The sequence below is a fragment of the Saccharomyces kudriavzevii genome (genome assembly GCF_947243775.1).
Source record: "Saccharomyces kudriavzevii IFO 1802 strain IFO1802 genome assembly, chromosome: 3".
In the NCBI taxonomy this organism is placed as follows: domain Eukaryota; kingdom Fungi; phylum Ascomycota; class Saccharomycetes; order Saccharomycetales; family Saccharomycetaceae; genus Saccharomyces; species Saccharomyces kudriavzevii.
The window spans coordinates 295,439-315,027 of NC_079274.1; the positions used below are offsets into that span (position 1 = coordinate 295,439).

The 19,589-nt window shown below is 35.9% G+C and overlaps 5 protein-coding genes and 1 non-coding gene across 6 annotated transcripts; 5 read left to right on the forward strand and 1 right to left on the reverse strand.

Annotated features, from left to right (window-relative positions):
- Nucleotides 1–203: 203 nt before the first annotated feature.
- On the forward strand, nucleotides 204–6,692 carry CDC39 (CCR4-NOT core subunit CDC39; the record flags this gene model as incomplete). Its single annotated transcript, XM_056232121.1, has 1 exon — nucleotides 204–6,692. One exon carries the CDS (start codon nucleotides 204–206, stop codon nucleotides 6,690–6,692), a length of 6,489 nt encoding a protein of 2,162 aa, XP_056086431.1.
- Nucleotides 6,693–7,006: 314 nt separating this feature from the next.
- Nucleotides 7,007–8,179, forward strand: CDC50 (aminophospholipid translocase regulatory protein CDC50; the record flags this gene model as incomplete). The annotated part of the gene is made up of 1 exon (XM_056232122.1): nucleotides 7,007–8,179. One exon carries the CDS (start codon nucleotides 7,007–7,009, stop codon nucleotides 8,177–8,179), a length of 1,173 nt encoding a protein of 390 aa, XP_056086432.1.
- A 220-nt stretch (nucleotides 8,180–8,399) lies between these two features.
- On the reverse strand, nucleotides 8,400–9,479 carry OCA4 (Oca4p; the record flags this gene model as incomplete). The annotated part of the gene is made up of 1 exon (XM_056232123.1): nucleotides 8,400–9,479. The coding sequence occupies one exon, from the start codon at nucleotides 9,477–9,479 to the stop codon at nucleotides 8,400–8,402; it is 1,080 nt and encodes a 359-aa protein (XP_056086433.1).
- A 780-nt stretch (nucleotides 9,480–10,259) lies between these two features.
- Nucleotides 10,260–10,634, forward strand: SKDI03G1530 (SRP1/TIP1 family protein; the record flags this gene model as incomplete). The annotated part of the gene is made up of 1 exon (XM_056232124.1): nucleotides 10,260–10,634. The coding sequence occupies one exon, from the start codon at nucleotides 10,260–10,262 to the stop codon at nucleotides 10,632–10,634; it is 375 nt and encodes a 124-aa protein (XP_056086434.1).
- Nucleotides 10,635–16,522: 5,888 nt separating this feature from the next.
- Nucleotides 16,523–17,011, forward strand: HMRA1 (Hmra1p; the record flags this gene model as incomplete). Its single annotated transcript, XM_056232125.1, has 3 exons — nucleotides 16,523–16,627; nucleotides 16,683–16,928; nucleotides 16,982–17,011. 3 exons carry the CDS (start codon nucleotides 16,523–16,525, stop codon nucleotides 17,009–17,011), a joined length of 381 nt encoding a protein of 126 aa, XP_056086435.1.
- Nucleotides 17,012–18,318: 1,307 nt separating this feature from the next.
- Nucleotides 18,319–18,391, forward strand: Skdi_3.trna10T. Its single transcript has one exon. It is a non-coding gene; the product is annotated as a tRNA-Thr (tRNA).
- Nucleotides 18,392–19,589: the final 1,198 nt, after the last annotated feature.

Sequence of the window (19,589 nt, forward strand, 5' to 3'; positions counted from 1 at the left end):
ATTCATACAACATTGAAATTCACGTGATCGCAAGATTCCGTCAAAAGCGACAAGTACACGAAAATTTTTCCTTTTTTCGGTGGCAATCAAACTCAAACCATCGAATTCGAATAAGATAAACAGGGGCAAACTAGATCAGTACAATCCAGACTATTGGCAAGAGATAACCAATTGAAAAACGCTATAAAGGGACAATTGGTTACATGCTATCGGCCACATCCAGCGATTTGAATACAGCATCTAATTTTCATACAGTTAAGGAAAAACAGGCCGCTCAAATCCTCATTGCACAGATTAGTTTATTATTCACGACTCTTAACAACAGCAATTTTGAATCCGTGGAAAGAGAAATTAAACACATTCTAGACAGATCGCCCGTAGATATATACATAAAAGTTTGGCAGCGACTATTAACCCTTAGTTCCCAGGACATATTAAAATCGGGAAAATTTTTACCTCAAGAGAATTTACTGCATAGATTATTACTGAAATTTGCTGAGGATTTACCAAAGAAAAGCACAGATCTTATTAAACTTTTGAAAGAACGAACTTTTGAGGATCAGGAGTTCCAAAAACAGACAGGAATTACATTATCACGTTTTATTAATCTATTTGATAAATCTGCAAATAAGGACCTTATAACATCGCTTGACCACTCCTCTCAGATTAAAAACTTAAAGAAAATCAAAATGAATCACACGAATTACCTAAGAAATTTTTTCCTTCAAACTACACCAGAAACATTAGAGTCCAATTTACGTGACTTGTTGCATTCATTGGAAGGGGAAAGTTTGAATGATTTGCTAGCTCTTTTACTGTCGGAGATACTTTCACCGGGATCTCAGAACTTACAAAACGACCCTAGGCAGAGTTGGTTGACACCTTCAATTGTTGTGGACGCCACTAAATGTGGCGCAATTATAGCAAGGTCTATCAGTTCTGTGCAATCCAACCTGATAAATTGGAATCGTGTATTTAATCTAATGTCAACAAAATACTTCTTAAGTGTACCACTAATGGCTACTACAGCTTCTCTAAGTGGTTTATTTGCCGCATTACACGATGGACCAGTCATTGACGAATTTTTCAGTTGCGATTGGAAAGTCATTTTCAAATTAGATTTGGCCATTCAACTACATAAATGGTCCGTACAGAACGGCTGCTTCGATTTATTAACCGCAGAAGGCACTAGGAAGGTCTCTGATTCAATTCCGAACACGAAGGAATCTTTACTCTATTTATTATCCATTGCATCATTAAATCTGGAATTATTTTTACAGAGGGAAGAATTGTCTGATAGCCCTATGCTAGCCTATTTTCAAGAATGTTTTTTTGAAGATTTCAACCACGCTCCCGAGTACCTTGTTTTGGCATTGATCAAAGATATGAAGCGCTTTATCTTATTGATAGAGAACAAGGCAATCGTAGATGAAATATTGATTACCTTATTGGTTCAGGTTCATAATAAATCGCCATCATCTTTCAAAGACGTTATTTCCACGATAACCGATGATTCTAAAATCGTAGATGCTGCCAAAATTATAATCAGTTCTGATGATGTACCTACTGCAAACTTCTTTAATTCGTTATCGGATACCGGAAGATTAGACTCGGTCATTAACAAACTTTCCTTCAGTGAAGCTTTTAAAATTTTACCATGTGTGAGACAAATTGGCTGGGAAGGGTTCGAAAGTTTTCTGAAAACAAAAATGTCACCATCTAACGTCGATATAGTGCTGGAATCACTAGAATCTCAAACGAAAATGACTGATGCAAACACTTCATTCAGGTCTTCAAAAACATTTGATCTATTTGCCTTGCATTCGCTAATCAACGCATTGAATAAATGCCCATTAGACGCACTTCAATTACAAAGGTTTGAATCCTTAGAATTTTCTTTATTGATTGCTTTCCCAAGATTGATAAATTTTGGTTTTGGACATGACGAAGCTATTTTGGCCAATGGTGATATCACAGTAATTAATAGTGATATTGAAAAGGAGATGCAAAACTATTTACAGAAAATGTATAGTGGCGAATTAGCCATTAAAGATGTCATCGAACTTTTGAGAAGATTAAGAGATAGCGATATGCCAAGAGACCAGGAAATATTTACATGTATCACTCATGCTGTTATTGCAGAATCAAGTTTCTTCCAGGATTATCCATTGGATGCATTGGCTACTACATCTGTTCTTTTTGGATCAATGATTCTCTTCCAATTACTACGTGGGTTTGTATTGGACGTTGCATTCCGTATAATCATGAAATTTGCTAAGGAGCCTCCCGAGTCCAAGATGTTTAAATTTGCTGTGCAAGCTATTTATGCATTTAGAATACGTTTGACCGAATATCCACAATACTGTAGGGATCTATTGAAGGAAGTTCCGGCATTAAAGTCACAAGCTCAGGTTTACCAATCCATTGTCGAAGCGGCTACCTTAGCGAATACTCCAAAAGAAAGGCCAAGACCTGTTCAAGAAATGATCCCACTAAAGTATTTTGTAGTAGAAGAAGTTTCATGTCAAATCAACCAAGAAGGCGCTCCAAAAGATGTCGTAGAAAAAGTTCTTTTTGTTCTCAATAATGTTACATCGGCTAATTTGAATAACAAGGTCGATGACTTGAAGAAAAGTTTAACGCCCAATTACTTTTCTTGGTTCTCCACCTATTTGGTTACTCAAAGAGCCAAAACTGAACCTAATTATCATGAACTTTATAGCCAAGTAGTAGTTGCTATTGGATCAGGGCTGCTACACCAGTTTATGATCAACGTTACTTTGAGGCAATTATTCAGTCTGTTGTCTACAAAGGAGGAGCAGGCTATCGATAAAAAACACCTGAAGAATTTAGCTTCATGGTTGGGATTTATCACTTTAGCCTTGAACAAGCCAATCAAACACAAGAATATTGCATTCAGGGAGCTGTTACTTGAAGCTTATAAGGAAAATAGATTAGAAATAGTTGTACCATTCGTGACAAAGGTTTTACAAGGGGCCTCCGAATCAAAAATTTTCAGACCACCGAACCCATGGTCCGTTGGCATATTGAAGCTGTTGATTGAACTCAACGAAAAGGCAAATTGGAAATTAAGCCTCACTTTTGAAGTTGAAGTTTTATTAAAGTCATTTAATTTAACAACCAAGTCTTTGAAGCCTTCAAATTTCATTGATACTCCAGAAAGTATTGAAACTTTGTCAGGGGCTCTGGGTTCAATTACCATAGAGCAACAGCAAACTGAACAGCAAAGACAGATCATATTAATGCAACAGCATCAACAACAAATGCTAATATATCAACAAAGACAACAACAACAGCAGCAAAGACAACAACAACAACAACATCATATGGGTACAATAACGGATCAACAGGGGGCCTTTGGTGGTGAAGGGGCAATCTCACATGATAACCCTTTCAATAGCTTACTTGGCTCTACTATCTTCGTTACTCATCCCGATTTGAAGAGGGTTTTTCAAATGGCTTTAGCTAAGTCGGTTCGCGAAATTTTGTTGGAGGTAGTTGAAAAATCGTCGGGGATTGCTGTTGTTACAACAACAAAAATAATTCTCAAAGACTTTGCCACCGAAGTTGATGAATCTAAGCTTAAAACCGCTGCAATCATTATGGTAAGGCACTTAGCACAAAGTTTGGCTCGCGCTACTTCTATCGAACCATTGAAAGAGGGTATTCGTTCTACCATGCAATCGCTAGCGCCAAATTTAATGTCTCTTTCTTCCTCTCCAGCAGAGGAACTTGACACAGCCATAAACGAAAATATTGGAATTGCCTTAATTTTAATTGAAAAGGCGTCTATGGATAAGTCCACTCAAGATTTGGCAGACCAGTTGATGCAAGCAATTGCTATTCGTCGTTATCATAAGGAAAGACGAGCTGATCAACCATTTATAACTCAAAACACCAACCCATATTCATTATCCTTGCCGGAACCTCTGGGCTTGAAAAACACTGGTATTACTTCTCAACAATTTAGGGTATACGAAGAGTTTGGTAAAAATATTCCAAACCTAGATGTTATTCCGTTCGCAGGATTACCTGCTCATGCTCCTCCAATGAATCAAAATATGAATTTATCTCAACCGCAGCAACCACAACCACAAATGCCTGCTCAGCTGTTAACTCCCGAACAAATAAGAGCTCAACAGCAACAGCAACAGCAACAACAACAGCAACAACAACAGCAGCAACAGCAACAACAGCAGCAACAGCAACAGCAACAGCAACAGCAACAACAACAACAACAACAACAACAACAACAACAACAACAACAACAACAGCAACAGCAACAACAACAACAACAGCAACAGCAACAGCAGCAGCAGCAATTACAGAAGAACCATTTAAATCAACCTCCTCAATCAGCTCAACCGTCAGGCTTAAATGTTTCAAATACTCAGGCTGGCGTTACTGCGGTTCAATCAGACCTAGAGCAAAATCAACGTGTTCTTGTTCAACTCATGGATATTCTAGTTTCTCAAATTAAAGAAAATGCTGCGAAGAATAACTTGGCTGAATTGGGTGATCAGAATCAAATCAAAACGATTATTTTTCAAATTTTGACCTTTATTGCAAAGAGCGCACAAAAGGATCAACTAGCATTAAAGGTTTCCCAAGCTGTCGTGAATAGTCTTTTTGCTACCAGTGAGAGTTCCCTATGTAGAGAAGTGTTGTCTTTACTCTTAGAGAAACTATGTTCTTTATCTCTCGTCGCTAGAAAAGACGTTGTTTGGTGGCTAGTTTATGCTCTGGACAGTAGAAAATTCAATGTCCCGGTTATCAGGTCTTTATTAGAAGTTAATTTGATCGACGCTACGGAATTAGATAACGTTTTGGTCACTGCAATGAAGAACGACATGGAAAATTCTACTGACTTTGCCATTAAATTGATTCAAAATTCTGTATTATCTGATGATCCAATTCTGATGAGAATGGATTTCATCAAAACTTTGGAGTATTTATCTTCGCTAGACGATGAAAACGTAAAAAAGTTTATCGAAGACTTCGAGGATACTAAAATAATGCCAGTAAAAAAGGGTACCAAGACCACAAGGACAGAAAAATTTTATTTGGTGTTTACAGAATGGGTAAAATTGCTTCAAAGAGTTGAATATAACGACATACTGACCACCGTCTTCATCAAGCAGTTGGTGGAGAAGGGCGTCATCAGCGATACTGATAATTTGATCACGTTTGTCAAAAGTTCTCTCGAACTATCTGTTTCTTCATTCAAGGAAAGCGATCCTACCGATGAAGTTTTCATTGCTATCGATGCTTTGGGATCGCTAATTGTGAAACTGTTGATTTTACAGGACTTCAAAGACCATACAAGAAAAGACTACATTAACGCAATATTTTCTGTGATTGTTTTGGTATTTGCCAAGGATCATAGCCAGGAAGATACCTCCTTTAATGAGAGACCATATTTCAGACTTTTTTCCAACATATTATACGAATGGGCCACCATTAGGACGCATGATTTTGTAAGGATATCCGACTCAAAAACTAGACAAGAGTTGACTGAATTTGATTCTGTATTTTACAATACCTTCTCCGGCTATTTGCACTCTCTGCAACCGTTCGCCTTCCCTGGATTCTCATTTGCATGGGTAACATTATTATCTCACAGAATGTTATTACCTGTCATGTTAAGATTGCCCAAGAAAATTGGTTGGGAAAAATTAATGCTCTTAATAATTGACCTATTTAGATTTTTGGATCAGTACACGAGTAAACATGCCGTCTCTGATGCTATCTCCGTTGTTTATAAAGGCACACTTCGTGTCATTTTAGGTATTTCCAATGATGTACCATCTTTTTTGATTGAAAATCATTATGAATTAATGAACAACTTACCCCCAACCTATTTTCAACTGAAGAACGTTATTTTATCGGCTATTCCTAAACACATGACTGTTCCAAACCCATATGATGTGGATCTTTCTATGAACGATATTCCGTCATGCAAGGAATTACCTGAAGTATTCTTTGACCCTGTAATTGACTTACATTCTTTGAAAAAACCAGTCGACAACTACCTACGTATTCCTTCCAATTCATTACTAAGAACTATCCTAAACTCAATTTACAGAGATACCTATGACATAAAAAAGGGTGTTGGCTACGACATTTTATCCGTTGATAGTAAATTGATCCGTGCTATTGTATTGCATGTGGGTATTGAAGCGGGAATAGAATATAAAAGAACGTCATCAAACGCGGTATTCAATACGAAATCTTCCTATTACTCATTATTGTTTAACCTGATTCAAAACGGTACCATCGAAATGAAATACCAAATCATACTAGCCATTGTCGAACAACTGAGGTACCCAAATATCCATACTTACTGGTTCAGCTTTGTATTAATGACTATGTTCAAAAGCGAAGAGTGGGATGACCAGAAACTCGAAGTTCAAGAGATCATTTTGAGAAATTTTTTGAAAAGGATTATTGTTAACAAGCCTCACACGTGGGGTATATCAGTTTTCTTTACTCAATTGATCAACAGCGCTGATATTAGCCTCCTAGATCTGCCATTTGTACAAAGCGTTCCTGAAATCAAACTAATTTTACAACAATTAGTTAAATATTCAAAAAAATACACCGGTTGTGAGCAAAATGAGAGACCTCTTAACATCGACGGTAGGCAAACTCCCCTACAATCCAACGCATAAAAGGAAAAATAAACTGCATTTACCTATATAAATAATCATAATTTCAAAGATAATACCTGTATAATACCATATTTCTAAAAATACTATTCTGTAAAGGAGAGGAACACTCCCACTTATCTACTGTTATTATTGTTGCATTATTCCTTGCTAGACTTTTGACAGATGGTGTTACCCGGGTTATGTATGGGAAATGATAATACTGAGCATCGAGAATTACATCAAGCGAGTATTATATTTATATTGAAGATGCGGTGCAATACAGATAAATGATACTCAAGTAACTAAGTGTCTGGAGTTCTTACGAAAGCTTGCGTATGGTTTCATTATTCAAAGGGGCTAAGGTTCCACTGACCAAGGGGAGACCCACGTCTAAAAGACCCCCAAACACAGCATTTAGACAACAAAGACTTAAGGCCTGGCAACCTATACTGTCTCCTCAAAGTGTACTTCCATTTTTAATATTTATTGCATGCATATTTACTCCCATTGGTATTGGGCTCATTGTGAGCGCTAGTAAGGTACAAGACCTGACAATCGATTATAGCCATTGTGATACAAAGGCGTCTTCAACTGATTTTGTTGACATACCAAAAAAGTACACCAAATACCACTTCAAAAATAAAGTCGAAAAGAGGCCACAATGGAAACTAACTGAAGGCGAAGGCGGTGAAAAGTCATGCGACCTTCAATTTGAAATTCCGAACGATATCAAGAAGTCTGTTTTCATATATTACAAACTGACCAATTTCTATCAAAATCATCGTAGGTACGTTCAATCATTCGACAGAGGGCAGATATTAGGGGAACCTACCAAATTGGACGACTTGGATACGAGTTGTAGTCCTATAAGAAGTAGGAACGACAAGATGATATATCCATGTGGGTTGATTGCTAATTCCATGTTTAATGACACATTTTCTCAAAAATTAAGTGGTGTTGAGGGTACTGGAGACTACAATTTATCTAACAAGGATATATCATGGAATATAGATCGCCATAGATTCAAAGCCACCAAGTATAACGCTAGCGATATTGTTCCACCGCCAAACTGGATGAAGAAGTATCCCGACGGGTATACCGACGAGAACATTCCTGACATTCATGATTGGGAAGAATTTCAGGTATGGATGAGAACGGCAGCCTTTCCCAAGTTTTATAAGCTAGCATTGAAAAATGAATCAGCCCCCTTGCCAAAGGGTAAGTATGAAATGAATATTGAGTTAAATTATCCTATTTCGCTATTCGGCGGCACGAAATCGTTTGTCTTAACTACAAATGGTGCAATCGGTGGTAGAAATATGTCGCTTGGCGTGTTATACCTGATTGTTGCGGGCCTCTGCGCCTTATTTGGTATCGTATTTTTGGTCAAATTAATTTTTCAACCAAGAACAATGGGTGATCATGCTTATTTGAATTTCGATGATGGAGAGGAAGAAGATTATGAGAATGCGCACACTGAAAATTCCACATTAAGGGAAATATTATAATGATGAGAGCGTAGACTTCGGTGTTTTTATGCATTTGTTTACAAAAAGCATGTTTGTTGACTCTCATAAACGTAAACAAAAGACAAAATAAATGATGTCCTTCATCCTAAGGAACGGCAAAACAAATCTTTCACTAAATTTGCTGATTTCTGACTATGTGATAACGAAAGAGAAGGATCTATCATGGAGTCGTTTCTGGATATACGTAAAAAAAAATAAACTATGTAAAAATATGTTCCCTATAAAAGTGATGTTCTTCTGGAACGTTTTCTTTTTCCCACAAATCTCTTTGGAACTTAAACCAGTCTGGTAATTGTGGATCGCCAGGTATCCTTATTTTGACATTATCTTTCCCTCCTGCTTTATAGTAGCCATACTCTCCATTTTCCTTTTTGTTGAATGCCAATCTATACCTATGACCAAAAATCCCTAGATCAGAAGAAGCCTTCTTCAAATCATCTCTCATAATCCCACGGACTTGCAATACTTTGTTATTTTTTACCTTCGTTTCAATTTGATTTATCAACGTTAAAAGTCGTTGAGGTACTTCCGGTTCCTTGCAAAGGTCATCTTCATTAACTTTAATCAGTTTACCAGAATTGGCCTTGTACTCTATCGAGTGAGTTCTATTATTGTTCTCAGGAGACTGTCTCTTGACAATTGTCTTGTCATCTTTTTCCTGTTCTATATTAATGCAAATTATTTCAAGAAATGTTTCCGCAAAATAATTTCTATTCTTACCAGAGAATAGCCTATATTCATTGATTATTGATGCAATATTCCATTTTTGAATTTTTCGAAGTATACCAATAACCAACGCGGTTTTATCTACCAATAGAACATTGTAGTTATCTGCATTCAATAATGTTTTAAAAGTTCTCTTTAAGCATGTACTCTTAATCAGCATCAGGTCATCATTGTCAGATAAATGATAAGACAATTCTTCTCGAGCGACAGGGTCCGTCGCAACAGAGTTTTGTGAAACATTTGAATAGTTTGTTTTCTTTTCATCCTGCAGCGACGAAATACTATTATTATTCGAATGTGAGACAGACTTGGAGGCAGAAGAGCTCTTTACCGGAACCGCCGCAGCTGAGAAATCAGACATTCTTAGAACAATCCACTTGATAGACGACCTCGTAAAGAAATCTTTGAAAAATTTAGATGGTTCCTGACCTCCAATGAATATAGCGGTCTTCAAATTAAGAGTTTCCAGAAAGGACAAATTCAATGTTTCCACCTTGGAACATCTATATATCCCCTCTTCAGCAATGCCAAAGTTAGCAGGAGGAACCAACATCAAGTCTTGAGAAAACACCAATGCAGTAGATTGGTCTCCCTTTGCCTATGACCACATATAGCTCTACACCATGGCCATCCTCCCTTATACGTAGGCTACCTTCTACCTACCTACCTTTGATCCCAAGGACTTTCGATGAAAAGAAAATCAAGTTCCTAATTACCCGGACCCACTACATAATGAGGTATTACCTTTATTCGTATTAAAGGCAATGCAGTCAGGATAAGATCATAACATTTCTGCGGATGGCATACAAACCATTAAAACTTCACAGTATATGGATAATAGTGCACATGATGTGTTCTGCTTGGGAAAAAAGCAAGTTTTGGCCACCTTCGTGGTAACCGTTTAACGCATTATAGCCAAGGCTTCTGAACGAGGATTCCAACCAAATTTGACTTTAGGCACTATTTCTTGGCTAATAGAAGCAGTGTAGACACGTAAAGGGTTCTTTGAGGTCTTTCTCCTGTAACATATTCTCGCATTCTCCGCATACGAAAGAATATAGACAATTGACAGCGGGCTTTCGTATACGAAAATGGTTCGTTCAAGAACAGGTACATCTCCATAGTGACAGTGAATATGGGTGGAAGGATGGAATGTGAGAGGCATTAGTATGAGATAAAGGCCCATTAACTCGTTTGTCCAATGGGAGCTGGTCATGAAATCATATAAATAGGGCAGCTTTGAACGGTTATATTTGACAATGTGCCCCCGTTCTTTTCTGTCCAGTTAAACCTATATCACCACTAAAGAAAAAATCGAAAACAAACATATACAATGGTCAAATTAACTTCAATTGCTGCTGGTGTCGCCGCTATCGCTGCTGGTGTCGCCGCCGCCCCAGCCACTACCACCCTGGCTCAATCCGACGAAAGAGTCAACTTGGTTGAATTGGGTGTCTACGTTTCTGATATCAGAGCTCACTTGGCCCAATACTACTTGTTCCAAGCCGCCCACCCAACTGAAACCTACCCAGTCGAAGTCGCTCAAGCTGTTTTCAACTACGGTGACTTCACCACGATGTTGACCGGTATTGCTCCAGACCAAGTGACCAGAATGATCACTGGTGTCCCATGGTACTCCACCAGATTGAGACCAGCCATCTCTAGCGCTTTATCCGCAGACGGTATCTACACTGCTATTCCAAAATAGATACGGACGCCTTTACGAATGTAATCCTATGGACTTTAAAAGTAACAAATGAAAGATTAATATTTTATGCTTCAAATAGTTTATTATATGTAAATGTATACTACTATTATAAACTTAGTTGATTAATTACGATGTTTATAAACCATTTGGTAGAACATGAGCAGTTTGGATTTTTAGTACTGTGCGCTCTTCTATCATTTTCAAAGGACCCTTTGGTACAGCTGATAGAAGTCGTGAAGCCAGCTTTTGCCCAGTCGCATTTCATAATTAATTTGATGCTCCTAGTTGCATGTTCCTTGCATACAAGTCTTTTTGGATAATGGCTAAAAAGTTTATTTATCAATTTGGATCATGCAGCTCGGACTTCCGTGCCTGTACGAAAAAAGGGTAGTCTACATCTCGCAGGGCCAAAATGCATTTGATAGAGTTTTCATTGCCCAAACAACTGCATTCTCCGCATATCATGAAGGTTCAACTAAAGCACATCTGCAGTGGAGCCTTTTATCGCAAACCAGAATGAAGGTCCAAAATCCATTTTTTTTACCATTGTTTGGGTTAATTGACAAAAGCAGCTGATTTTGTTGTATATATATATTTTTTTGAGGCGTCCTCTTTGCGTTATATGACAACCAGACACTTCATTTTTGTGAACTTCTCTATTAACGTATCTTTTCCAGCAATCAAAAGTGGATAATTTAGGAGAAGAAAACGGTAAGACTGTTAAAAAATACATGCACTTCGCCATGCTCTACCATACGCCCTAAATGGTCAAGAAACAATCTTCTGATATTATTAGTTACGTTATGCCCCTTTTCGGTCCTTCCAGCCTCAAGTGTCGGTGGCTGTTTTATAGGGTTAAATTAAACCGCTATTTCTACAGACTATCGCAATGATTCGGCTGCATTTTTGTGTGCCGACTTCTCAAATTATTATAATCGACCATGAAAGAGCGCGATGCGCCTCTGGTAGCGAACTCAGACGTCATTAAAGAACAAGGAAGCCCTGGAAATGCGATGGCTAGTCATTTTTCGGACTAAACAAAGAGAAAATTTTAACCAAATGACCTCTTTAAGTCGTTAACTGCAAAAGTTTTGAATGAAACACGTACACGACCTCGCTGATCACCAAGGATGTTTATTTTATCCTATTAATAAACCTTTCATACCCCTTTACATACACGTACGTAATAAAGGTTTTCTAGCGATTTTGCTGTTTGAATTTGTAGCTCTGACAACAAAGCGCCATCTGAGAAGGGCCTTTTATCAAGATAAATGCTTATAGACGAGAACCGATTGTAAAATAAGTTCAACGCATCAAGAAACATATGCTAAATTTTTCATGGGTTCCGTGAGTAAGTTTCCTCACCTTCTTACGGTGACTCAGTGTATGACTATTGGGAATTTTAGGTTTTTCCGAAACCAGTTGAAGAACATGAGCTTATCTTTCACACAGGAAGCGAATGTCCGATCTCTGTATCCATTAAAAAATGCTTGATTTTGTTTCAAATTACCCAATATATCTATAAAACAACCAGTGCAGTAAAATCTATTGAAAGAAACTTCAATGTTAAAATACGAACACTAGCACTGTTATAATAGCAGAGGAAGAGAAAAAAACTCTTCGAGAGTAAGTTTCGTTTATCTTGAGGATTGCTCCCCCTAATCTTAAGTAATAATTGAGTATCTTGTGGCAAAGCCACCTAATTTTTTGTAAACTTCTTGGTCAGATCGAGAAATCGTTACTATCTTTCTTCTTTTTACATAAACAGAATCAATCAGTACGTTGATGACCAGCCTGATGTTAGTAGAAAAGGCTAGAGTTTCATGCATATAACAGATTGCGACTTTCTACAGAAGAGCACCTTATATCAACATTCTTCTCTACAGTTTCCTTTTGTAATGCGTCGCATTTAGGACAATACCAGAAAGCACTTTATGAGAAGGTCATCATATCGGGCGTGAAGTTTCCAATTAATCAAAAGTAGGGGCGTATACTATGTTGAAGAACGTCTATGAGAATGATAGGATGATCCCTTAGTAGCCAAATTCTTGCCATTTTTGAATATGGATAACTTCTTTCGTCGATGATTAAGATGCCAGAACAAAACCACATTTTCGATTATTTCGATATCATTTAGCTACAGCAGCAAAAAAATAAAAGGAAACCGGAAGAGTAATCCATGCTAAGAAAAAGACACTCATCAGTACCACTATGACTATTTAATTCACTAAAGCATCAAAAAAAAAAAATCAATGCTGACTCGAAGGAATAGCTGGGCCAATAAACTATGTTTTCTAGAAAACTCGCAGTGCCGATATTGTATTTCTTAGATGGTACGTCTTGTTGGAACAATAATCAACTATCCATCAATTACTAGTACAGCTGATTAATACATTCAATCACGTAGCTAGAAGATTATCATATACGGTGTTAAAAAGATGACAAGAATTATTAGACCAGTGAAATAAGATTCAGGACAGTCATCAAATTTAGTGGAAGCTGAAGTGCAAGGATTGATAACGCAATAGGATCAATGAATAACGACGTATAAAATGAAGGAAGAAATAAGAATAAGATTATGTAAAACTGTTGATTCCCTTTCGTGGATTCCTAAATCCATGAGGAGAACTTCTAGTATATCCTATATACATAATATTATTAGCCTTATCAAAAATGGAATCCCAACAAATGTCGCAAGACCTTCATGGTCAGTACGTCTTATCTTTTCACACCCCTGGACCAGCCAACCGTTAAATATGTTGGTCAATTATGTGTGAAACCTCGAACGACTACTAGCCTTTTGCAAGGTTTCGGATACTTAAGATCATACTTCTGTGATTTTCATGGAATACACTGCACCACCCGCACATCTTGGAAACAGCAGCTTTTCCCAACTAAGAATTTCCAACCTACTCTGCGCCAATTTCTCAAGAATGAATCACAGTAGTTCAAAAACCAGTGATAAGAAAGACTACCTGGCACGTTTATAAAACCTTTGCTGAAGACGGTCATTCCCCTTTTGAATGACATCTTGGCAATATTCCTTAACTCTTCGTTCAAGGTGCTACCATCTAATTATGTTAGTCTCAAGACTCTTCAAATGTTTGGTTCTATTACATTGTAACAGATTTTCACTTCTTCACATTTTTCGAGTGTCTCACTCACTCTTCCAAGTGTATTTTTTCATTTGTTTGATTCGTTTGTTTTTCTTGTTTATTTGTTTGTTTTCAATTTCAAATGTTAGAATTTTAGCGGTGACACGAAATAAACGTCCGCACATTAATTGAAAAAGGCGTAAATAAAAAAAAATGCAGAATAAGGTGTAGAAAATGCGAAAACGTCGTACTGCAAAGTCACAAAAGTACGAAGTCCATATAATGTCACTATTGAATGCAATAAATGCAATATTTCAATGAATGAATGCAGTTGTTTTACCACCGAATTTTAATCTTATGATATGTAAATTACTTCGCGGAGATTCTATTGCTTCCTCATGAACCCTAAGTTTTACACATTCTATTGTGGAAGCTTTGTATCCATTCAATTTCTGTGTTAGAAATAGAATTCTAAAAGAGTTTTATGATTTGTGGTATGGAAATATTGTTGGAACAATAATCAACTATCCACTAATTACTAGTACAGCTGATTAATACATTCAATCACGTAACTAGAAGATTATCATATACGGTGTTAAGAAGATGACAAAAATTTTCAGACCAGTGAAATAGGATTCAGAACAATCATCGAATTTAGTGGAAGCTGAAGCGCAAGGACTGATAATGCAATAGGAACAATGAGTAACGACGTATACAATGAAGAAAGAAATAAGAATAAGATTATGCAAAAGTGTTGATTCCCTTTCGTGGATTCCTAAATAAATGAGGAGAACTTCTAATATATTCTACATACATAATATTATTAACTTTATCAAAAATGGTATCACAACAATTGTCAGAAGTTTTTACTGGCCAATACAATCCTACAAACTATTATAATCAACATTTCATGTTGAATTTGTATATCTTTCTTTGATTGCCTTCAAGCATTGTTGATTATGTAAATGAAAACAAACGTTTAAAAATCTCTGAAGAGAAACAATAGATATAGCTAAAAAGATAAGAACTCTTTCCGATAACTATTAAACATTCGTGAATGTAAACAAAACAGTGAAATTTGTATTTCCGGTTCTGAAAAGCAAGGAGCAATATCGATCATTTACTTTTCACTCAACTAGGATGAAAAGAAGAAGAATATACTATCTCAGAAGCCATTAAACACATATATGAGCATCATTCGCTAAATGTACCCAGAAGTGATTTATTAGTAAGACACTGCTAAAGAAGAAACCTGAAATATTCGCTCGAAATTAATAAGTGTATAATAGCTAATACCTCGACAACTAGAAATAGTACTTCTATGCATCTAACTTTTACATAACTAAGAAGTGTTAAAGGTATGATCAATCCATGTTTAGTAATTTGATAACCCGTAACATGAGTCACCAATATGTGGTCATAGTATGATAGAATATATATAATGAATTGTATCTCTTGAATAGAGATGCAATGCTATGTATGTTTTATAGACCATAAGATGATACCCAATATATTGACTACATGATGTCCTCTTATAGTATCTATGTAAAACATATATAGCATTGCATCTCCATTTAGGAAATACAATACGTTCTATATAATATTATCCTATACGGCCGCGTATTGATGACCCATCGTATGAGTCATCCAAGTACTAAATAGGAAGTAGTCATACTTTTTACGTTACCCCATTTAACAACGTCAACACTTTTCTCAGTAAGATTTAGTTCACATGTATCTCAAACTAGAGTGAGTGAAAAGACAAATGTGTTTGAATGATATAAAAACCCATGAACCCTTTCTGATATCTGAAAATGAAGTTTTATACTTCTTCCTCTGAATATCAGTCAGTACGAATATAGTATTTTTCGAATGCACACCCACACACAGCAAGAAGACTGGAAATGAAGGCCTGGCATGGCCTATTATATCTTTTGAATAACGACATAACTACATTTAAGAGCTAATGCAGGGCTGGAACATAAAATTGGTCGTCTTGTTCAAGAAGGTAGGCGAGGACATTATCTATCAGTACAAACATCTTAGTAGTGTCTGAGGAGAGGGTTGATTGTTTATGTATTTTTGCGAAATATATATATATATTCTACACAGATATATACATATTTGTTTTTCGGGCTCATTCTTTCTTCTTTGCCAGAGGCTCACCGCTCAAGAGGTCCGCTAATTCTGGAGCGATTGTTATTGTTTTTTCTTTTCTTCTTCTATTCGAAACCCAGTTTTTGATTTGAATGCGAGATAAACTGGTATTCTTCATTAGATTCTCTAGGCCCTTGGTATCTAGATATGGGTTCTCGATGTTCTTTGCAAACCAACTTTCTAGTATTCGGACATTTTCTTTTGTAAACCGGTGTCCTCTGTAAGGTTTAGTACTTTTGTTTATCATATCTTGAGTTACCACATTAAATACCAACCCATCCGCCGATTTATTTTTCTGTGTAAGTTGATAATTACTTCTATCGTTTTCTATGCTGCGCATTTCTTTGAGTAATACAGTAATGGTAGTAGTGAGTTGAGATGTTGTTTGCAACAACTTCTTCTCCTCATCACTAATCTTACGGTTTTTGTTGGCCCTAGATAAGAATCCTAATATATCCCTTAATTCAACTTCTTCTTCTGTTGTTACACTCTCTGGTAACTTAGGTAAATTACAGCAAATAGAAAAGAGCTTTTTATTCTTGAATTTTGTAATTTCGGGAAAATTACATAAAACCACCAACAACGAAAAGTGAAACAGAACATCTCCTTGAATCAAAGAAAGGCAAGAAATACGACATGAACGATATATATACTATAGCTGAGAACATTAACAGAACTTTGTTTAACATTTTAGGTAATGAGATTGATGAAGTCAATCTCAATACTAATAATCTTTATAATGTATGTTAGTTTTTCGAGGATACAATTTAAAACAATTACTAACAATATAATTTAGTTCATAATGGAAAGTAATTTGACAAAAGTAGAACAACATACGCTACAAAAAAATATTTCTAACAATAGGTTAGAAATATATCATGATATCAAGAAGGAAAAGAATCCAAAGGGAAAATCATCAATATCACCTCAAGCAAGGGCATTTTTAGAACAGGTTTTTAGAAAAAAGCAAAGCCTTAATTCAAAAGAGAAAGAAGAAGTTGCAAAGAAGTGCGGCATTACTCCGCTTCAAGTAAGAGTTTGGGTATGTAGTATGAAAAATCAAGCTTAAATATATCCTATACTAACAATTCGTAGTTCATAAATAAACGTATGAGATCTAAATAAATTCGTTTTTAATGATTCAAAATGCATATTCGGGTTTTTTCTTTTACCTTCAACTTTCCGCAACAGTATAATTTTATAAACCCTGGTTTTGGTTTTGTAGAGTGGTTGACGAATAATTATGCTGAAGTACGTGGTGACGGATATTGGGAAGATGTGTTTGTACATTTGGCCTTATAGAGTGTGGTCGTGGCGGAGGTTGTTTATCTTTCGAGTACTGAATGTTGTCAGTATAGCTATCCTGTTGAAAAATCCCCATTGCCTTGGTCTTGTTTCCAATGTTTGTTTATATACTCTTATTACTATGTGCATATCTAGATGCCATTACATGGTCATAATATATAATATTGACTTAGTATCCAAACAAGTGAGGCTTGGCCACTGAATCATTTATAATTAAAACATTAGGAAGTATTTATCATAAAGAAATGCCAATTCAATAGATAATTAACTTCTTATTGTAATTTGACAATATTTAATTTCGCCGTATTTGTTTATGTTTTTTTATATTTTGTTTCCCAAAGAAAAATTTTGAAATGAATAAACGATCTTTCAAATAAACATTGGCTTGGAATTTACAAATAAATGATATGAGTCTTTACATTGAACTTATAGTAAATTTCCCAGTTTATTGTTATGTTGAATATATTTTACATGTCCAATCGGCGTGTGTTTTATATACCTCTCTTATATAAACTAAGAAAGAACGAATTATTCTTAATTATTATAACTTACTAAACTACTAATTACCAATACAATTAATATTATGAATTATGTAATTCTCAAATATGAATGGGTCATACTTTTACGTTAATACATTTAACAAAATAGATTGTAGTGTTTGGCAAATATAAAGAAAGTGTGGTGACGATGAGCAAATTTATATTTTGTTTAGGAGGCAGGTATGCGTTATGACGTATTAGATGTAATCTAGGTAGGTTCGATGGGGGAATTGCCAAGGCTGTGAACCACTAAACTGTGCTGAGTCACGTGGTAGCGCCACGTGGTAGTGTCAAAGTAAGATGTTAGTATTTGAAGGATAGAAATGACATGAGAAGGTGGCGAGTGAAAGGGTTTGTTATTCAGGAGGCAGAGATGAAATGAAGGATGGTTAGATGTGAAGTATTATGGGTTACGTGAGGAAATGGCCCAGAGTATAAACCGCTGAGGTCGGTGCCGTATTTCGTGATGTTGTGCTATGACGCCTGAAAAGCAACTGGGTCACGTGGTAAATTTTTTTCAGGATTTTGGTAAAAATCTTAAAAATAATTTGATGAGGAAATGTGTTTGAGGAATAGTCATAAAATTGAGCTTCTATGGCCAAGTTGGTAAGGCGCCACACTAGTAATGTGGAGATCATCGGTTCAAATCCGATTGGAAGCAATTATTTTTTTTTAAATCCTTTCGTCCGAATTACCGCCTCGTCGACAAAGAATTATTATGTTACCCCATCATGTGCCGTTGAACGAAAGTGACAGCTGTTCTTACTTTCTATGTAATTCGCAACAAATTGTTGTTTTCTCTCATTTCAGCATTCATTGTTTTCATTTTTTTTCTTTCTTTTACTGACCCAAAAGTTTAGTGTCAGTAATGTACTAGTCAGAAGTGTGCGGTATAGATATATAAAAGAGTCGGCTACGTTTTTACAATAAATTTTTTATGCACTACTTCTAGATAGCTTGCAGCAAAACTTTTTTTTTTCCTATCCGTTAGTACAACATAAGGACCTAATATTATCAGTGAAGATAGTATTCAAAACTATTGACCATTAAAATCTTGTGACATTTGTTGGGATTCCATTTTTGGTAAGGTTAATAATATTATGTATATAGAATATACTAGAAGTTCTCCTCATGGATTTATGAATCCACGAAAGGGAATCATGTTGGAACAAGTAAGTTCATCATTATTCACATAACTAGTCCTTGTTTCAGGATGAAGAATGTTGAATTGACGTTCTATTGATGGGTGCACTTGGAGTCAAAGATCCATTAATTGAACATCAACCTGGAATTTATATATAAATGATATGAGTCGTTACATTGAACTTATAGTAAATTCCCTAGGTTATTGTTATGTTGAACATACTTGATATGTCCAATTGGCGTGTGTTTTATATACCTCTCTTATATAAGTATAAGAAAGATTTCTGCTTTTATTCTTAATTAATACTACTAATTATCAACAAATCAACACTTTTGCATAATCTTATTCTTATTTCTTTCTTCATTTTATACGTCTTTATTCATTGATCCTATTGCATTATCAATCCTTGCACTTCAGCTTCCACTAAATTTGATGACTGTTCTGATCCTTATTTTACTGGTCTAGTAATTTTTGTCATCTTCTTAACACCGTATATGATAATCTTCTAGTTACGTAATTGAATGTATTAATCAGCCGTACTAGTAATTGATGGATAGTTGATTATTGTTCCAACAAAAACGAAATGCGACCATGACATAGGTGTTAGAGTACAAAAAATGTACGATACTAAGGAATAATTTCTTTAATGGATAAATATATGCCTTAATGCAACTATTAGTGTGACGACGTACCATGAAGAAAATGAAAAAGAATC